Source organism: Podarcis erhardii, assembly GCF_964252035.2.
Source record: "Podarcis erhardii genome assembly, chromosome: 15".
Taxonomy (NCBI): Eukaryota; Metazoa; Chordata; class Lepidosauria; order Squamata; family Lacertidae; genus Podarcis; species Podarcis erhardii.
In genome coordinates, this window is record NC_138505.1 from 14,738,657 (window position 1) to 14,756,853 (window position 18,197).

The window sequence follows — 18,197 nt, forward strand, 5'->3', positions numbered from 1 at the left end:
TTCTAAAGGTTGTTTAAATTACAGTGGTACCTCGGGTTACATACGCTTCAGGTTACATACGACTCCGCTAACCTAGAAATAGTGCTTTAGGTTAAGAACTTTGCTTCAGGATGAGAACAGAAATTGTGCAGCGGCGGCACAGCAGCAGCAGGAGGCCCCATTAGCTAAAGTGGTGCTTCAGGTTAAGAACAGTTTCAGGTTAAGAACAGACCTCCGGAACGAATTAAGTACTTAACCTGAGGTACCACTGTAGTTATCTCCTGGGCTTGGTGGTCACATAACTCCATGCCCTCCAATGTTTCTCCAATGAAAATAGGGACATCTTTAAGGAAAAGCGGGACATTCCGGGATCAAATCATAAACTGGGATGGCTTCTGAAAATCAAGGACTGTCCCTGGGAATTAGGGACACTTGGAGGGTCTGTATCTTGTGAGTACAAATCCCCCAGTTTCGGGATGTGCTGGGTGGATTCCTTTTGTCTGTCCTTCATTGGCTCGTGCGAAGTTCTGGCGACATGAGGGCAGGAGCAAACCTATCCATTTACTCCACAGGGTGCCTATTTTTAGACACCTCTGTGGTTTCCAAGACAAGAGAGATCATGATTGCCAGGCAGCACCTCCCTTTTTATATATTTATAGAACTTAGGCCTGGCGATTGCACCCAGGTTCTGGAGGGGAGATCATACCCCAGTTTCGGATGGGGATTACGGCAGCAGGGATCAACACGGTGCATGCGTAGACGTGCTCAACAACACCTGACAAATGCTTGGCTCTGCCCACTGTAGATGCTGGCCAGGGGTGACAGAAAGGCAGCCAGCACATGCTCAGAGATGCTCTCTTCACAACAAACAGCAGAGAGCCTTACATGCCACACTTTGTCGTATTTTAAAGGATTTCATGGGACATGGGTGGCACTGTGGGTTAAACCACAGAGCCTAGGACTTGCCGATCAGAAGGTCAGCGGTTCGAATCCCCGCTATGGGGTGAGCTCCCGTTGCTCAGTCCCTGCTCCTGCCAACCTAGCAGTTCGAAAGCACGTCAAAGTGCAAGTAGATAAATAGGTACCACTCCGGCGAGAAGGTAAACGGCGTTTCCATGTGCTGCTCTGGTTCGCCAGAAGCAGCTTAGTCATGCTGGCCACATGACCCGGAAGCTGTACGCCGGCTCCCTCGGCCAATAAAGCGAGATGAGCGCCGCAACCCCAGAGTCAGTCACGACTGGACCTAATGGTCAGGGGTCCCTTTACCTTTACCTAAGGGATTTCATACCTGCGCTGTAAGGGCCCATGAATCACCCCTGGCCCCTGGATTCCACTTCATGACAATCATGACTTTCTCTCTTGAGTTTCTAGTCCTTAAGATGCATATGGCTAAGAGAGGATTTTAGGACTGTCACTTTGGGTGCCTTCCATAGCGTCCTGTTCCTCAGCACATCTGGCAAGGGCCAATTACATTTATTTGTGCAAAAACAATGCAAAATCCAGCAGATTTGCCTCACTAGCTATTTTAATAACAAGTCTGAGAATCTTTTTTTGTTTTTTTGTTCTCTCTCTTATTCCCTCCCCATATTTTGATTTTATTGTCTAAATTATGCAAAGAAAGAAAGAAAGAAAGCCTGACAATCGTGACATTCTTGACTCCTTCCCTCTGACCCCGTTTTGCAAACAGCAATCCTCCTCCTGCCTCAGTTTCCCTTCTGCGGGATGAAGTTAATGATACTCCTCCTGTCCCCAAGGAGGGGGCGGGTGGTTTCACTAGTGAATGCGGGTGAGGCAATGCCTGCACGGTGCAGATGAAAGCAGCAGCAGAGCCAACATTTTAAAAAGCACGACGGGCTGTTATTAAATTAATATTAACTGGGACGTGATAACTGTGGGTCACGTGCTCTTTGTGGCCTCTGCAGCTTAAGCCCCGCAGCCCTTTGAGCGCTGGGCTGGAAGGCAGTTCAAAGAAAGCACTCCCAGTTAGCTAATGGGCAGGTTGCCAAACACACACCCCATTCAGAAGTTGCGCTGGCTAAGCTGGGGCACCCAAAGCTTGCCTCCCTCTGGAGATCAGACTTGTGGGCAAGGCAGCGTCCCAGAAATCCTAGCTCCAACTCTCTCCCCCTGCCCTCACCAGCCCCACTGCCTTAAGATAGGGGCCCTCTCTGAATATCTCAGCTGACCATGAGATCTGGGGTTGGTGTAGTATTGCCACATTTGGTTGGGCAAAACACAGGGCAGGGCAGGGTGGGAATTGGGGGACACACATGAAGCCGGATCCTCAAACCCACCCACCCCTTTGTGGAGGGGGATTAACTGCCTACCCCACTCTTCAAAATAAGCTGCTGATTTTGAAGGCAGCTCCCCTAAGTTGGGATGTTTAGAAGTCCCATTCTCTCTCTCTCTTTCTCTCCCTCTCTCCCTCTCTCTCTCGCACACAAACACATACACCTGCTTCAACTTTAGCAGACTAAAGAGGTTACTCTGTCATCGGTGCCCATTTTAGATGGTAAGCGGATTCTGGAAAACGCCATCAATGCTGATGGCATGTATGAAAAGCCCTATTGAATCAGGCACATCTAGTCTGGCATCCTGTTTTCAATGGCCAACCAGGTGCCCATGGTGGGAAGCCGTGAAGCAGGACCTGAGCACAGCCGCAACGCTCTTCACTATTTAGAGCAGGGGTCCACAAACTAAGGCCCGCGGGGTGGATAAGGCCCGAGGGACTCGTTTATCCTGCCCGCGGCGACAAGCCGCCACCTGCTGCCACTGCCCGCTGTTACCAAGTGCTGCACGGTGCGGCTGCCCACTACCGGGTCAGAGGAGCACCGGAAATAGATAGTGCGCATGCACAAGCATTATTTGCGCATGTGCAAGCATTATTTTCAGTGCACATCCGGGTTGGAGGAGGCCCATGACATACACACAAGCTATTTCCGGTGCTCCTCTGACCCGGAAGTGCGCCGGAAATAGCGTGTGCGCACGCGTATGGGCACGTGCTCCCCCGCCCTCCGGCCCGCCGCACAATTGGTGCTGGAGACACTGGCCTGAAGCGCGGTAAGTTTGCTGACCCTTGATTTAGCGGCATACAGTGGAGGAGGAACAAAGCCATCATTGCTAGTAGCCATTGACAGCCTCCTCCTCCATGAATTTGTCTAATCCTCTTTTAAAGCCATCCATGTTGCTGGCCATCACTGCCCCTGTTGCAGGGAGTTCCATAGCGTAACAGTGTGCTGTCTGAAAGCCTTTCTCTTGTTTGTCCTGAATCTTCATTTGATGTCCATAGGTTCTAGTGTTATGCGAGAGAAAAGCTTTTCCCTATCTGCTTTCTCCCTGCTCCATGAAAATTTTTTTTTTTTACATGTCTCCTCTTTCTATCGTGTCTCTTGTTACTCACATTTCCTCTAAACTGAAAAGTCCCAAATGCTGCACCCTTTCCTCACAGGGGAGTCACTCTGTGACTTGATCATTTGGGTTTGCCCTTTTACAAACTTTTCCCAACTCTACAATATCCGGGTCAGGCGTCCAGAACTGCCCACAGTGTTAACAAAAGCAGTAACACCATATAGATTTGTAGAACAGCAATATAATGTTGGCAGTTTTATTTCCAGTTCTTTTCCTAATGATCCCTAGTACGGAGTTTGCCTTTTTTCACAGCTTGCCTGTCCTCTGAAATAAAAATCCCTGAATATTGTAACTTTTTAAATCATAACATATACAGTAGTACCTCAGGTTACAGACGCTTCAGGTTACAGACTCCGCCAACCCAGAAATAGTACCTCAGATTAAGAACTTTGCTTCAGGATGAGAACAGAAATCACGTGGTGGCAGTGTGGTGGCAGCAGGAGGCCCCATTAGCTAAAGTGGTACCTCAGGCTAAGAACAGTTTCAGGTTAAGAATAGACCTCCGGAACGAATTAAGTTCTTAACCCGAGGTACCACTGTAATAGCAGGGTTACCCTGGTTATGTTTACTATATGTTGAAAACCAATGAAACTTCCATGAAACGATGACTGGCAGAATCCGAGACTTGGGAGAAGAAACAATCAAGGAAGACTGGGAAAAAATTAAAGACTATTTGAAAAAACATTATAAGTTGTATGAATGTTAAAAAATGCACTTTTTAGGAAAATCTAGCTTCAGCAATTGTAAATTAATGAAATGAAAATTAAGGTACAAGAAGTCAGAGGTGGAATAATGAAATAACTTTATTATGTTTAAGCTAAAACGTATAAGATTTGGGTTACAACACTTTGGAAACTAGGTAACATGATAAAATGAAAGATACAATAAGTTTTGAAATAAGTTAACAAATTGCTGATGTTTTGTATCACAGAGAACGCAGGGTTAGGAAGATGCGGGGAAGTCCATTAGATTTGCTGAAAAAAAGATTATGGAAATTCGTAACTTCTCTATTTTATTTCTTATATCTGTCTTTTATTCTTTTTTTCTGTATTTCATAAACTCAATAAAAATATTATAAAAAAAAAGAAACTTCCATGAAACGAAAGAATAAATCCCGTTCTTAGAGATTACAAATCTGAAACCCTGCCCATGCCACCCCCTCAAAGGCATTCTTTCCCTCTCTCCTCTAACCATTAGTCACTACTTCCTCTCCACAACAACAAAAGAACTTGGGGAAAAAATCGGGACTCAGTAGCCTTGCTTCAGAAGAAGAAGGAATACCCTCCTTCCCTCATGTTCTCTCAGCATTTAAGTGTTTTCTCCCACAAGGTGGACAAGGAAAGGAATCCTAGCTTTTGTTTTATCCTCTCCCTGCAAGCAAAACATTAGCAACCCAGGAATCTCTCCGCCTTCCAGGATGCCCACTATGTAACACTTTGCCTGATCGTCATTCCTGTTAGTTTCTCCTTCCCTCCCTCCTCCCGGTATTTGGAGGAACCTGTTACACTGGCGCCACAGCCGGTCCCTTTGGGCGTGATCAGCGTCTTTCGGAAGCCTCGCATCCTGCTGACAGGCTATGTTATTGGGGGGTGGCGGTGGTGCGGGGGCAGATGGGCAAACTGGAAATCTGAGCGTCCCTTTAGGCTGCAAGGCCAGTTTCCACAACCGGATCTAAGAGATGTGGCTCCCCAGGAATTTTATAGCTGCTCCTTCCTCAGTACCTCCTTACTTCTGTGAGCGTACTAACCTGTGCCAAGACAGTGTGCCTCCGTATAACAGCAGTGCCAAATTTAGGATGGTGTGGGTCATTCCCCGCAACAGGGTGCCGAGCCGAGGGGGCACAAAATAATAATCATCATCATCATCCTATACAGTCATACCTCATGTTATGTTTGCTTCATGTTACGTTCTTTCAGGTTACGTCCTGCGGCAACCCAGAAGTACCGGAAAGGGTTACTTCCGGGTTTCGCTGCCTGCGCATGCGCACAAGTGCCAAATCGCGCCACGCACCTGCGCAGATGCGGCGCTTCAGGTTGCGCTCTTTTCATGTTGCAAACAGGCCTCTGGAACGGATCCCATTCGCAACCAGAGGTACCACTGTATTTACATACCCTCCAACTTTTCTCCAGTGAAAATAGAAGCATCCTAAGGAAATGTGGGACATTCTGGGATCAGATCAGAAAATGGGACGGCTTCTGTAAATCTGGGACTGTCTGTGGAAAATAGGGACACCTGGAGGGTCTGTTTTTATATGGGTACCTTCTCAGAGGTAGGCCCCGGTCAGATGGCCGATTGAGTTGTCACAGCTACTGTGCTTCAGAACATTCGCAGAATGGAATGTGAGTGGGAAGAGGGCATGAAAATAAGAATTTGTGGGGGGTGCGCCAAATTTTGTCCTGGCTCAGGGCGCCATATTACCAAAGTCCGCCCTAATACCAGTTTCTAGGAATCGCAGATGGAGAGAGTTTTGCTGTGTTCAGCATGGCACCCAGGGACCCACCTGGTATCTGGATAGACACACCTCAACCTTTAAAAATCCATGCCCCCTTTTAGCTAATGCAGCAATCGCATGCCCACCACCCTCCAGCTCCAAACCTGGCTCTCCTACTTACTTGATCTGAATTTTCAAAAGAATGGCAATATAATTACTTCTAATTATAAATTATATTTTCAAGCTTGATAATAAAGATGAACCAAAATACTTACGTTTTTGTATTAAAAAAATCCACAGGAAATTGGAAACTACACCGAATGACTGATACCTCATGCTTGTTGCAAGCATTTGGATTCTGGGCACATGGAAGACAGAGCACATCTTAGGTTGATTTCAATGTACAGTGGTTAAGTACTTAATTCATTCCAGAGGTCCGTTCTTAACCTGAAACTGTTCTTAACCTGAAGCACCACTTTAGCTAATGGGGCCTCCTGCTGCCACCACGCCGCCAGAGCACGATTGCTGTTCTCATCCTGAAGCAAAGTTCTTAACCCGAGGTACTATTTCTGGATTAGTGGAGTCTGTAACTTGAAGAGTATGTACCGTATTTTTCGCCCTATAGGACGCAGCACCCATAGGACGCACCTAGTTTTTTGGGGGGGAAATAAAGGGGAAAAAAATTATTCCCCCCCCAAGCCGCGGATATCTGCCTGAAGCACGGGGCGCTCTGCTTCAGCGCGCCCTGCACTCCGGGCAAGCAGGCTGCTATCCGCAGCCTAGCGAGCCTTGCGGGAACTCCCGCAGGGCTCCCTAGGCTGCAGATATCTGCCCGAAACGCGGGGCACTCTGCTTCAGCGCGCCCCGAACTCCGTGCAGCAACCTGCGGATGTCTGCCCGAAGCGCGGGGCGCTCTGCTTCGGTGTGCCCTGCGCTCCGGGCAAGTAGGCTGCTATCTGCAGCCTAGGGAACCCTGCGGGAACTCCCGCGGGCTCCCCAGGCTTGCTGATAGCTTCCTGAAGCATGGAGAGCGAGAGGGGTAGGTGCACACTGACCCCTCTCGCTCTCCACGCTTCAGTGAAAGCCTGCACTCGCCCCATAGGACGCACACAGATTTCCCCTTCATTTTGGGAGGGGAAAAAGTGCGTCCTATAGGGCGAAAAATATGGTAACCCGAGGTACCACTGTACAGCCTGTTGCGCTGCTTTGTTTTAGCAGCCATCAGGGCAGAAGCACCAGCTTTGCAAAGCCATATGGGTGAAAACAGCATAATGATGCACAGGGACTGCTCTCCTGTTTTGCGGTATACAGGGAGCCATTTCAACCCAAACTTTCCCAAAGCGAACTGTTTGGAATCATCTTTGGCAGACGAATCACACTTGCCGTTCAGAAACTCCTCCTGGAAGATACCCTGGCAAGGACTGGATGTCAGTGGCAAAAAATGTTCCTCACAGAGTGCTCCTAAACGGTCTGCTCCATTTCCTGTGCCAGAGGATTGTGTGCCATCTGCAGAATCAAGTTTGCTAACTAATGAAACTTTTTTCCAAAGGGTTTCTAGATGGTCCACGTCAAGGCTTATCAACTCTTCATCTTGTTCCGCTGATTTTTCCTGGGGGGAACTGCTCTTTAGCACTCAGTCGGAGCTAATGGCAATTCAAGTTTTCCCCAGATTGCCATTATTATTATTATTATTATTATTATTATTATTATTAAATTTGTATACCACCCTTCATCCGGAAATCTCAGGACTATTCATAGAATAGAATCATAGAATCATAGAGTTGGAAGAGACCACAAGGGCCATCGAGTCCAACCCCCTGCCAAGCAGGAAACACCATCAGAGCACTCCTGACATATGGTTGTCAAGCCTCTGCTTAAAGACCTCCAAAGAAGGAGACTCCACCACACTCCTTGGCAGCAAATTCCACTGTCGAACAGCTCTCACTGTCAGGAAGTTCTTCCTAATGTTTAGGTGGAATCTTCTTTCTTGTAGTTTGGAACCATTGCTCCGTGTCTGCTTCTCTGGAGCAGCAGAAAACAACCTTTCTCCCTCCTCTATGTGACATCCTTTTATATATTTGAACATGGCTATCATATCACCCCTTAACCTCCTCTTCTCCAGGCTAAACATGCCCAGCTCCCTTAGCCATTCCTCATAAGGCATTGTTTCCAGGCCTTTGACCATTTTGGTTGCCCTCCTCTGGACACGTTCCAGTTTGTCAGTGTCCTTCTTGAACTGTGGTGCCCAGAACTGGACACAGCATAAAAATACAAGACACATAATACAAACAAAATACACAATAAGAACAAGAACAAACCAAACCAATAACCTCTCCACTCACTCCCACAAACACAATCAAAAGGATATAGGATGTTAGCCCAAGACCTGGTTGAAGAGGAACACTTTCACCTGGCACCTAAATCTGTAAAATGAAGGCACCAGGCGAACCTCCCTGAGGATGTTGCCACCCTCTGGACCTCTTGTGGAGGAGCCACACAAAGAAGGGTCTCAGAGGATGATTTCAGGGTCCATTTGTTCCAATCTATCACAAAACGGAAGGGTTTCCCTTGGAAAGGAGTGGGGCAAGGTGGAAACCGCTCAAACCCATGCTTTCTAAGCAAAGCAGAGACCCCCTGACTCAGTCCAGGCCTATGGTTGGTCTGGTCCAGGCATAGGCAAACTCAGCCCTCCAGATGTTTTGGGACTACAACTCCCATCATCCCTGAGCACTGGTCCTGTTAGCTAGGGATGATGGGAGTTGTAGTCCAAAACATTTGGAGGGCCAAGTTTACCTATGCCTGGTCTGGTCCATCTGAAAGGCCTAACTAGGAGATAGATGAGTTTAGTGAGCAAAGCCCAAAGGGATGAATAAATTAGTAGTCATTTTCTGGATTGGCTCACTAACTGGATCTCATCTGCCTCTCACACCCAGTCGAAGATCTCCCTCTGTCTCTTATGTTTGTCCGTGGGGGGGGGGGGGATAAAAGGGAAATCGTGAGTGCAGCACACCGCCAAGGAAGCAAACATAGGTATTTGGTTTGACTGATGGGCCGTCATTGTGCTTGAAAAGAAACACATGGCCCCCCTATCTATGGAAACAGAAAACGTTTTACCTTTTTTCATCCATTAAAATATGGCACCATGGACTGAGCAGGACCCAGAGCAACTGTTTTGCATCGGCTTCAGAAGAAGACATGCAGAGCGTGAGACAAGCCTATGGAGTAAAAACAATGAGGAATTGGAGGTGACAAAGTGTTACCTACCCAAAGAGTAACCTGAAGCAGAGAAAGTTCTGGCCAAAAAGAAGGAGGTGTCTTAATATGGCTAGGTAAACTCTTAAGTATGGATATTGAGTTCACCTAATTTGTGTACTGTACATATCGTTCCTGACATTGCCTGTCATTTAAGCACTGATTAAACACCTACACTCTGCATATCCAGTCTTCTCCCCGCTTTCCCCAAACGGCACATTTTGGGTGGAAGAAGTCTATGACGCAATATGACGACTGGGGTGTATGTGGTGTTCGGGGAGGGGGACACACACCATGCTCCTTCTGAGGTAGTTTATCCACTGTTGGACCTGATCCTGCACTCACCTCGTTCGTGGCTCCTAGAAGCTGTCAGTATGCAACAGCGGCAACACCCTGGGAACGGCTTCAACTGGCCTGCTAAACCGGGTGAGGATAGCCAGTGGTTCTCAAGCACCCAGCGAGTTAGGGGCTTCCTCTGCCTGCGAAGACAGGATCCGGCAGATTGAGCAGACGGAACCAAAAGTGGGTCCAAGGGTAAAGAAGGCAGTTTGCTAAAAAAAACTGGAAAAAAGAAACTGTGCCAACAAAAAAGGAATGGCAAGACAAACTGTTACGAGTATATTGAACTGGCTAGATTAACAGAGGCAGTTAGAGATCACACTAGACAAGAGTTTCAAAAAGCATGGGGGAAATGCAGAGAACACTTCACAAAACGGTGCCTAAAAATACATACCTGGACTTGTTTCGATTTTGTCTGCAGGCGACTTTGTGGATATTTAAGTTATAATTAGAAAAATCTTAATAATTATTGATAAAGGAAGCAGCTTATAAGAAGTAAATAAGGAGGCCAGATACAGGATAAAGGAAGTCTTATTTGGTTGTACAGTGGTACAGTACCTCGGTTAAGTACTTAATTCATTCCGGAGGTCCGTTCTTAACCTGAAACTGTTCTTAACCTGAAGCACCATTTTAGCTAATGGGGCCTCCCGCTGCTGCTGCGCTGCTGGAGCACAATTTCTGTTCTCATCCTGAAGCAAAGTTCTTAACCCGAGGTACTATTTCTGGGTTAGCGGAGTCTGTAGCCTGAAGTGTATGTAACCCGAGGTACCACTGTATGTTATGCTTATCGTACGTTATGTTCACGTTTAATGAGGGTGGATTTCTGTATTTGGGGGGGGGTTATGTTATGTTGTAAATAAAATTTCCAATAAAAAAATTATTTAAAAAGAAGAAGGAGGAGGTGGTTTGTGCATGTGTTGTAGAAGGAAGCGAGGGGCAGATGGGGCTCATCCACCTGGGAAGGTAGCCCATCTAGGAGAAAGAAAACTCTAATCCTAAACTTCTGCTACCTTGAAGGATATCTTCAGAAGAAAAGGCTAAAGAGTAAACACTACACAAATCCAGAGCGGAGTCCATAAGACAGTCGGATGGCACCATGTATGCCTCCTTCTGACAACTCCTGATGTCAAGCTGGTGCCAAACATCTTGCTCTGCTTTCCTTTGAACCACATCAGCGAGGCCAAGAGGGGGTCTTGTCCTCTGGGCAGCCCAGGACCTCCATACACCCTGCCCAGGCTTGCGCCCCGGAGAAGGCCCTTCAGTGCTGCTAATGCAGCAATCTGATTCCACCCCCGGTGGGGCACTCCAGTCAACAACAAATGTGAAAACTGTTCCATCTCCACAAGGGCGGCAGCTTTCTAGATGGAATGACCCCCCCCCTCCCCTGTGCTCTGTTCTGGGAATTATCGCTCTCCCCCCCACCAAGAGTCAGATATGAGTGAGGGCCGCCAAAAAAGGTCTTGAGGGCCACATGCGGCCCTTGGGCTGCGTGTTGGACCACCCTGCGTTAAAAACACGAATGGAGAACTTGTGGCTCTTGTTGTTTCTTCTTCTTTGACCACTGGCCATTCTTCCTGGAATCTGGAGTCCCAACAACTTCTGGAGGGCCACAGGTCCCCCATCCCCAGGCTAGGGACTGCGTACACACCACACAGCACCCCCCCCCAAAAAAAACCCCTGGGAACTGTAGCTTAGAGGGAGACCATTCCAATGTTGAACGGCTTTTACCATCAGAAAGTTCTTCCTGGTGTTGAGTCGGAATCTTCTTCCTCGTAACTTGAATCCATTGGTTTGAGTCCTACCCTCCATAGCAGGAGAAAACAAGCTTGCTCCATCCTCCTTGCGACAGCCCTTCAGATATTTGAAGATGGCTATCTTATCTCCTCTCTAGAAAACTGCATGCATTGAGATTGTGGAGATGGAACAGTCACCATAGTGGTTCTTGGCAACCAGCCAGATGGGCAGAGTAAAAACAAAACAACAATCCATTGGGTCCTGGAATGGGTGTAGCCAGGATTTATGTTGGGGGAGCAAGACACCCACCTGCCATTATCCTCTTGTCCCCTTTAGTTAAGTATTTTTATTTGTTTACTTGATGGGGGGACAGCAGCCCCCCTGCTCCCCCTGCCTACACCTGGGTGGCACTGTGGTCTAAACCACTGAGCCTCTTGGGCTTGCCGATCAGAAGGCCTCAGTTTGAATCCTCACGGAGGGGTGAGCTCCTGTTGCTCTGTCCCAGCTCCTGCCAGCCTAGCAGTTCAAAAGCACACCAGCACAAGTAGATAAATAGGTACGCTGCGGCGGGATGGTAAACGGTGTTTCCGTGCGCTCTGGTTTCCGTCATGGTGTTCCGTCACGCTAGAAGTGGTTCAGTCATGCTGGCCAACATGACCCAGAAAGCTGTCTGTGGACAAACACCAGCTTCCTCGGCCTGTAAAGTGGGATGAGCACCGCAACCCCCTAGTCTGGACTTACCATATTTTTTGCTCTATAAGACTCACTTTTTCCCTCCTAAAAAGTAATGGGAAATGTGTGTGCGTCTTATGGAGTGAATGCAGGCCGCGCAGCTATCCCAAAAGCCAGAACAGCAAGAGGGATTGCTGCTTTCACTGCGCAGCGATCCCTCTTGCTGTTCTGGCTTCTGAGATTCAGAATATTTTTTTTCTTGTTTTCCTCCTCCAAAAACTAGGTGCGTCTTGTGGTCTGGTGCGTCTTATAGAGTGAAAAATACGGTAACCGTCCAGGGGTCCTTCCCCCTTTTTTTTAACCTAGCGTCTGGAGCAGGGGAAAAACAAGCTGGCTCCATCCTTAATGTGAAGATGCCCTTTATGCAGGTTCATATGGCTGCTGGGAATCATAGCTCTGTTGGCGGGTGGTAAGCTAGGTGCCATGAATTGGGGAGGGGGGGCAGGGAGAGAGGTAAATGTGCTTTACCATAGGGGATGTAAACAGCCACTGTCCAAAGACGGCTGCTCCCTGGGTGTGCCCCCCCCCCCAGTCTCTGGCCGCTTCCCGTCACTCCAAAACACCCTTTCTTGTTTGCAAGAGCCTTGGCACTCCAAGTGCCGTTTGGAGTGCCAGAGGGTGGAACGCAGCGAGCAGGTGCCTGCTGAGCCAGCCCCAATTAAGCACCCGGGACCTGGCTCGGGAGCTCCTGTGGCTTTGCCCGTGGGGCATCGGCAGGGCCCCAAGCAGGAGAGCCTGCCAAGGGACTCAACGACGCAGCAGCAGCAGCAGCAGCCACCCCGCGTGGCAGGTGAATCACGTATGGTCCGGTCCTCGCCCAAGCAGAGGAACCTGAGGAACCGCACGACGCCGACGCCACTGGGGAGGCTCCCAGCCGGCACCGCAATGAAGTCGCGAGCTGCTTCTGAGCACCCGCTCCCTTCCCCGAGGGGGAAAACGCAAGATTGGATTCCAGAGCGGATTCCAGGAGCATTGCCGCATCCACACCTGTCGCAGGCAGCCACTACAAAGAGCTTTCTCCTGGCACCTGGAAGGATAACGCATTTGCTGAGGAAGGGCCTTCACAGAACCATAGAGCCCAACCCCCTGAAATGCAGGAATCTTTTTGTCCAACGTGGGGCTCAAACCCACAACCCTGAGATTAAGAGTCTCATGTTCTGCCGACTAAGCTATTCTTCCGGAAATGACAGGACAAAGCCAGCTTTTCAGGGATACAACCCCAAGCTTCGTACCTGATTACTGCTACTACTACTACTGTTGTTGTTGTTGTTTTTACCATGCCCATCTGACTCTGGGCAGCTTCCAACAGATATAAAAATATAATAAAACATCAGACATTAAAAACCTCCCTATACAAGGCTGCCTTCAGATGTCTTCTAAAAGTTGTGCATTTATTTATCTTCTTGACATCTGATGGGAGGGCGTTCCACAGGGTGGGTGCCACTACCGAGAAGGCAGAGGCTTGTAGCTTCACTTCTCGCAGTGAGAGAACCAAACAGAAGGCCCTTGGAGCTGGGAGCTAAGTGTCCAGGCTGAACGCTGATCATTTGCCAAGATCCCAGCTCAAGCCTAAAACTGCTCAAGGGGGGTGCAGTGTCCCCCCCCCTCCTCCATCAACGGCCACGAGCCGCAGTGGCTCCGATTTGCCCTTGCTGATGGAGGCAGTGAGCACTTCCAGATGTCCCGTTCACTGAGCATTCACCTGGATCCATTTGTGGGGAAGTCAGAAGATGCTGCATCAAAGCAAGTCTTATCCCTTTACTGTGCATTTTTCCATCCCTTTCCTTATTGCAAACGACAACAAAAAAGGTTGGCTTTTTGGGGGAAGTGGGTTTCTTGCCCAAGACCTTGTAATGGACTGTAAATCTGCAACCTGAATTTTCTGGGGTGTGATTGAACCTGACCCCAAAATAATGACAGGTGGGGAAAGGCATCTGTAGATTGGCACTAGGACACTGGACTACATGGGCCACTGGCCTGATCCAGCAAAGCTCCTCTTGTGTTCCCCCACTCCTGTCCTTGTGCCACAAAGAGGTGCACTTGGCTCTAGCCATTAGGCCTCACACCCTTTTGACATCCAGGGCCTTGTGGTACTAGGGCACCAGGTTGCCCTCCCCCATAGCTCATGGGAGAGGTGCTTCTAGGACCAAGGTGAAAGCTCCCTTGTTATTTTTGCTCTTCAGGTTTGGATGTTGCTAATGTAATCATGTTCTATTTACAGTGCTGAAATGTTTTTTTTAGGTGCCTTGTATTTGCTACTGTGTTGTTTTTATTATGAAACTGTTTTTTGCATGGCTAAATTTTCCGATGCGTTCCTGCGATCTTTGTTGTAACATGCTTTGAGCGTGACTGGTGTTTTTGTGTGTGGAAATGTGGCGTACAGATAGCATTATGAATAAATGATTGGAGACCCTCCCCCAGCTTTGTTGTCCCCCCCTCCCCTCAAAGAACCGGGAACTTGAACCCTGGAAGACGCGCTCCCCTCATTCAACCACCACTGTCACTGAGCACCACAACTGCAAGCCCTCCAACCTGCTCTGCCAGAACTACAAACAGGACCCAGGAGTCCTGGTGCCTGGCTACCATCCTTTTGAGTGAAATGAAAGGGTTTGCTTTGAGAAGGGGCTCCTCTGGAAGAGGGACACAGCTTGTCCCCCGATCACTCACTGCTTCTTTAAACAGGTTACCTTTTGCTTCTGAGCTGGCAACTGGGGGCTGATGGTACATTTGAAGACAGATGTGGCCCTTGAGCCACCTGCTGCTGAACCCTGCTGCTACCAGAAATATGTGCGGTTGCGTTCTTTTTGTGGAGTGTATGGGGTCGTTTGTCCACTGTTGGTCCTCACCCTGCACTCAGCTCTCCCCTGTGGCTCCTAGAAGCTGTCAGCATGCGACAGCAGCCACACCCCAGGAAATTGCTTCGACTGGCTGGCTAAACCAGGTAGCCTATTGGTCTCAAAACACTTGGTGAGTTAGAAATTCTGCCAGCAAGTGAGGATGCGCTCTGGTGGATTGAGCAGACGAGACCGAAGGCAGCGGGTCTAATGGTCAAGAAGGCGGTTTCTGCACAGGCTGCGGAGGGAAGTGAGGGGCAGATGGGGGCTCACCCACCTGGGAAGGTAGCCCATCGAGGAAAAGGAAAACTCTGCTCCTAAACTTCTGCTGCCTTGAGGGATATATTCAGCAGAAGAGAAGGCTAATAATAATAATAATAATAATAATAATTTATTATTTATACCCTGCCCATCTGGCTGGGCTTTCCCAGGCACTCTGGGCGGCTTCCAACCAAATATTAAAATACAGTAATACATCAAAAATTAAAAGCTTCCCTAAACAGGGCTGCCTTCAGATGACTTCTGTTTGGTAGTTGTTGTTCTCTTTGACATCTGGTGGGAGGGCGTTCCACAGGGCGGGTGCCACCACCGAGAAGGCCCTCTGCCTGGTTCCCTGTAACTTGGCTTCTCGCAGTGAGGGAATCACCAGAAGGCCCACAGCACTGGATCTCAGTGTCCGGGTAGAATGATGGGGGCCAAGGAGTAAACCCTACACAAATCCAAAGTGGAGTCCCTGAGATGGTTTGGCAGCTCCTGCAGTCAAGCCAGAGCCAAATGTATTGCTCTGCTTTCCTTTGGACCATAGCAGTGAGGCAGGTAGAAGTGGTAGATCTTGTTGTCTGGGCAGCCCAGGACCTCCTGGTTTTTTTCCTGGGAGGGCACTTTGGCGCTGCTAATGTAGTAGTTGGACTTCACCCCCAGAGGCGCACTCCATTGTCTCTCGAGACAGATGGATGCCAACAACTTATTTTCATCCACTCCAGGTCTCCTATGTCCACTTCTTCACTGCTCACACTATCCATGCTCAAATTTGCCCTAACTGCCCCTTGCACCACTGCTGTTCAGCCGAGCATGGAGACAACACTTCACCCATCTCATTATTAAGCCTTCACCCTTTTCACAAACGAAAACCAAATTATCTGAAACTTAGGCCCCAGAAACGCCCAGTTCCACCCCCCTCCCTTCATCCATACGATACTAATTGAACCCTTCTGTTCCTTTTTCTGTTTGCAAAACGGTTCACAGCCTTCAACACTTCAACAATCCCAGACCCGCCAAGTGTCCCTATTTTCCCGGATTTAGAAAAGCCATCCCTGTTTCTGATTTGATCCCGGAATGTTCCGCTTTTCCTTAGGACGTTCCTATTTTCATTGGAGAAATGTTGGAGGGTATGGAGTTATGCGACCCTCCCCCCCCAGCCAACGAGATAAGTAAATCTACAACCTTTAGAAGACACCTGAATGCAGCCCTGTATAGGGATGTTTTTTTTAATGGACAGTGTATAAATAATAAAATTATTATTATTATTATTATCATCGTTAATGGAATTGTTGTTTAGTCGTGTTTGACTCTTCGTGACCCCATGGACCAGACCACGCCAGACACTCCTGTCTTCCATTATGGAATAGGACGTCCCTATTTTCTTCAGAGAAATGTTGGAGGGCATGCAATCCTTGGAAGCAAAACACATCCATACCCCCCACTCTGATTCACAAAACACACAGAACTCATTATACACCTTTAGGCGCCAGGCAAAAACATTCCTTTTTCAACTAGGCCTTTGGCTAATCCGATTTACATCTTATACCCTTTTAAAATGTGGGTGGTTTTTTTTTGGGGGGGGCTATTGGGCTGTTGTTTTATTTTTATTAGGTATATTGTGGTTTTATATCTTGAATTTATTCTGTGAACTGCCCTGAGACCCCTGGGAATAGGGCGGTATATAAATTCAACAACAACAACTGTAGAGGAAAGCGACAGTGACTTGACGAAGGTTGCACACCAAGGTCTGTAGCAGAGGTGGGGAATTAAAACCAGCTCTCTCTTCTTAAAAGCCACAACGATCTCCATAACCCTCGGGGAGCTTCTCCTCTTCTGGGGCCCCGCAGTCCACACCCAGGGCTCTTCAGGAGACAGCAAACACGATTTGAAAAGGCACCAGCACTTGCAAACCCACGCAGGAAGGGCCTGATTTTCCACCTCACGCCACCCGCCCAGCTGACTTACCGCTGGAATATGCTCCGCCGCCCGCCTCCAGCAGGATCCTCCGTGCCGCAACCTGGAGAGGAACAACAGCGCAGCTTCGCCGCCGCCGCCGCCGCCGCCGCCGCACCCTGCCCCATTCCCCGGGGCGCTGCGAGGCAGTTGTTGGCAAAAGCGCCCTGTCATTTCTTCGGAGGCCAGCGAGGCACACCTGGACCTGACCTTGCCCAAACGCTCACCTCAAAGAATCCAGGCACGCACCTCGGGAGCAGGTGGGGACATGGGCGTAGCCAAGGGGTGGGGGGATAAGGGGGGCAGCTGCCTCCCCCCCCATCAAGTAAAACAATAGAAATACTTAAGTAACTGACCAGTCACGTCAGTTCTAACCCCCCTAACAAAAGTCTTCCCCCCCCCCACCACTAAAATCCTGGCTACACCCATGGGTGGGGAGGCTGGGAGTGAAGGGGGGGGGGGAGAGGGAGAGAGAAGAAAAAGCACATACACAGCTTGCCCAGTGCATCAGCTGGGGGGGGGGGAGGAAAGGGGCTAGCTGAGTTTTTTGCCCATTGAGGCTCCCAGCCTGTGTATGTGTGTAGGAAAGTGTGCACTGGGTGTCTCTGTGTGTGTGTCAAACTGGGCCTTTGACCCGGGTGGAATAAATCCTAGTTTTGACCCTGGGTCCCCCCACCCTTCCAGAAAAATCAGTGGCCTCCTCTCTCTCTCGCTCTCTCTCTTTCCGAGGGATGGATAACAAAAGACTTCAGCAAACAGCAACACAAGCAGCAGCGCTCAGATCAGGCTGCAGGAACAGCCAGTCACCTTCTCTTGCGAAATCGCAACAGCTGGAAGGAACATCAAGAGTGGCTGGACGAGACCAAAACGGACGTGTAGTCCAATGTTTATCGTCCCTGGTGGGGCTCTGCCAGAAGCTTCTGGGAAGCTCACGTGTGAGCTGAACACCATCCAAAATCGCACCAAAAAACCACCCCTACCTGAAAGACAGGGCGAAGCAGCCACTGCGCTCCCCACCCCTTGCATGTTGCTGTCCTAAGGAGGGAATAATGCACTTAGTAAGCAGAGGTGCTGTCGCAGAGGACTTTGGGGTAGGCATGGGAGGGGTAACCTGGAGAAGGACAGCCTCCCACACATTGAAGTGTGTTGCAGGGGGTTGGTCTAGATGACCCTTGGGCTCCCTTCCAGCTCTGCAATTTTGTGATTCTATGAATAAATGCACACAAATGTCTAAAAGTTGCAGCGGGGTGGGGAGACATCATTTGAAGTATGAC

The 18,197-nt window shown here is 48.9% G+C and overlaps 1 protein-coding gene across 3 annotated transcripts in view; it reads right to left on the minus strand.

Annotated features, from left to right (window-relative positions):
- Positions 1-17,130, minus strand: part of AP5B1 (adaptor related protein complex 5 subunit beta 1) — a 31,946-nt gene extending 14,816 nt beyond the window's left edge. The window contains exons 1-2 of one of the 3 annotated variants that reach the window (XM_081842338.1): positions 5,458-5,645; positions 5,135-5,360 (exon numbers count right to left, since the gene is read on the minus strand). In XM_081842338.1, coding sequence (XP_081698464.1) covers positions 5,135-5,196 — 62 coding nt within the window. In that variant the 5' untranslated portion in view covers positions 5,197-5,360; positions 5,458-5,645. Of the gene's footprint in view, positions 1-5,134; positions 5,646-16,935 lie in introns of those variants that run through there. The other 2 variants (XM_081842336.1, XM_081842337.1) reach the window with 2 other exon arrangements.
- Positions 17,131-18,197: the final 1,067 nt, after the last annotated feature.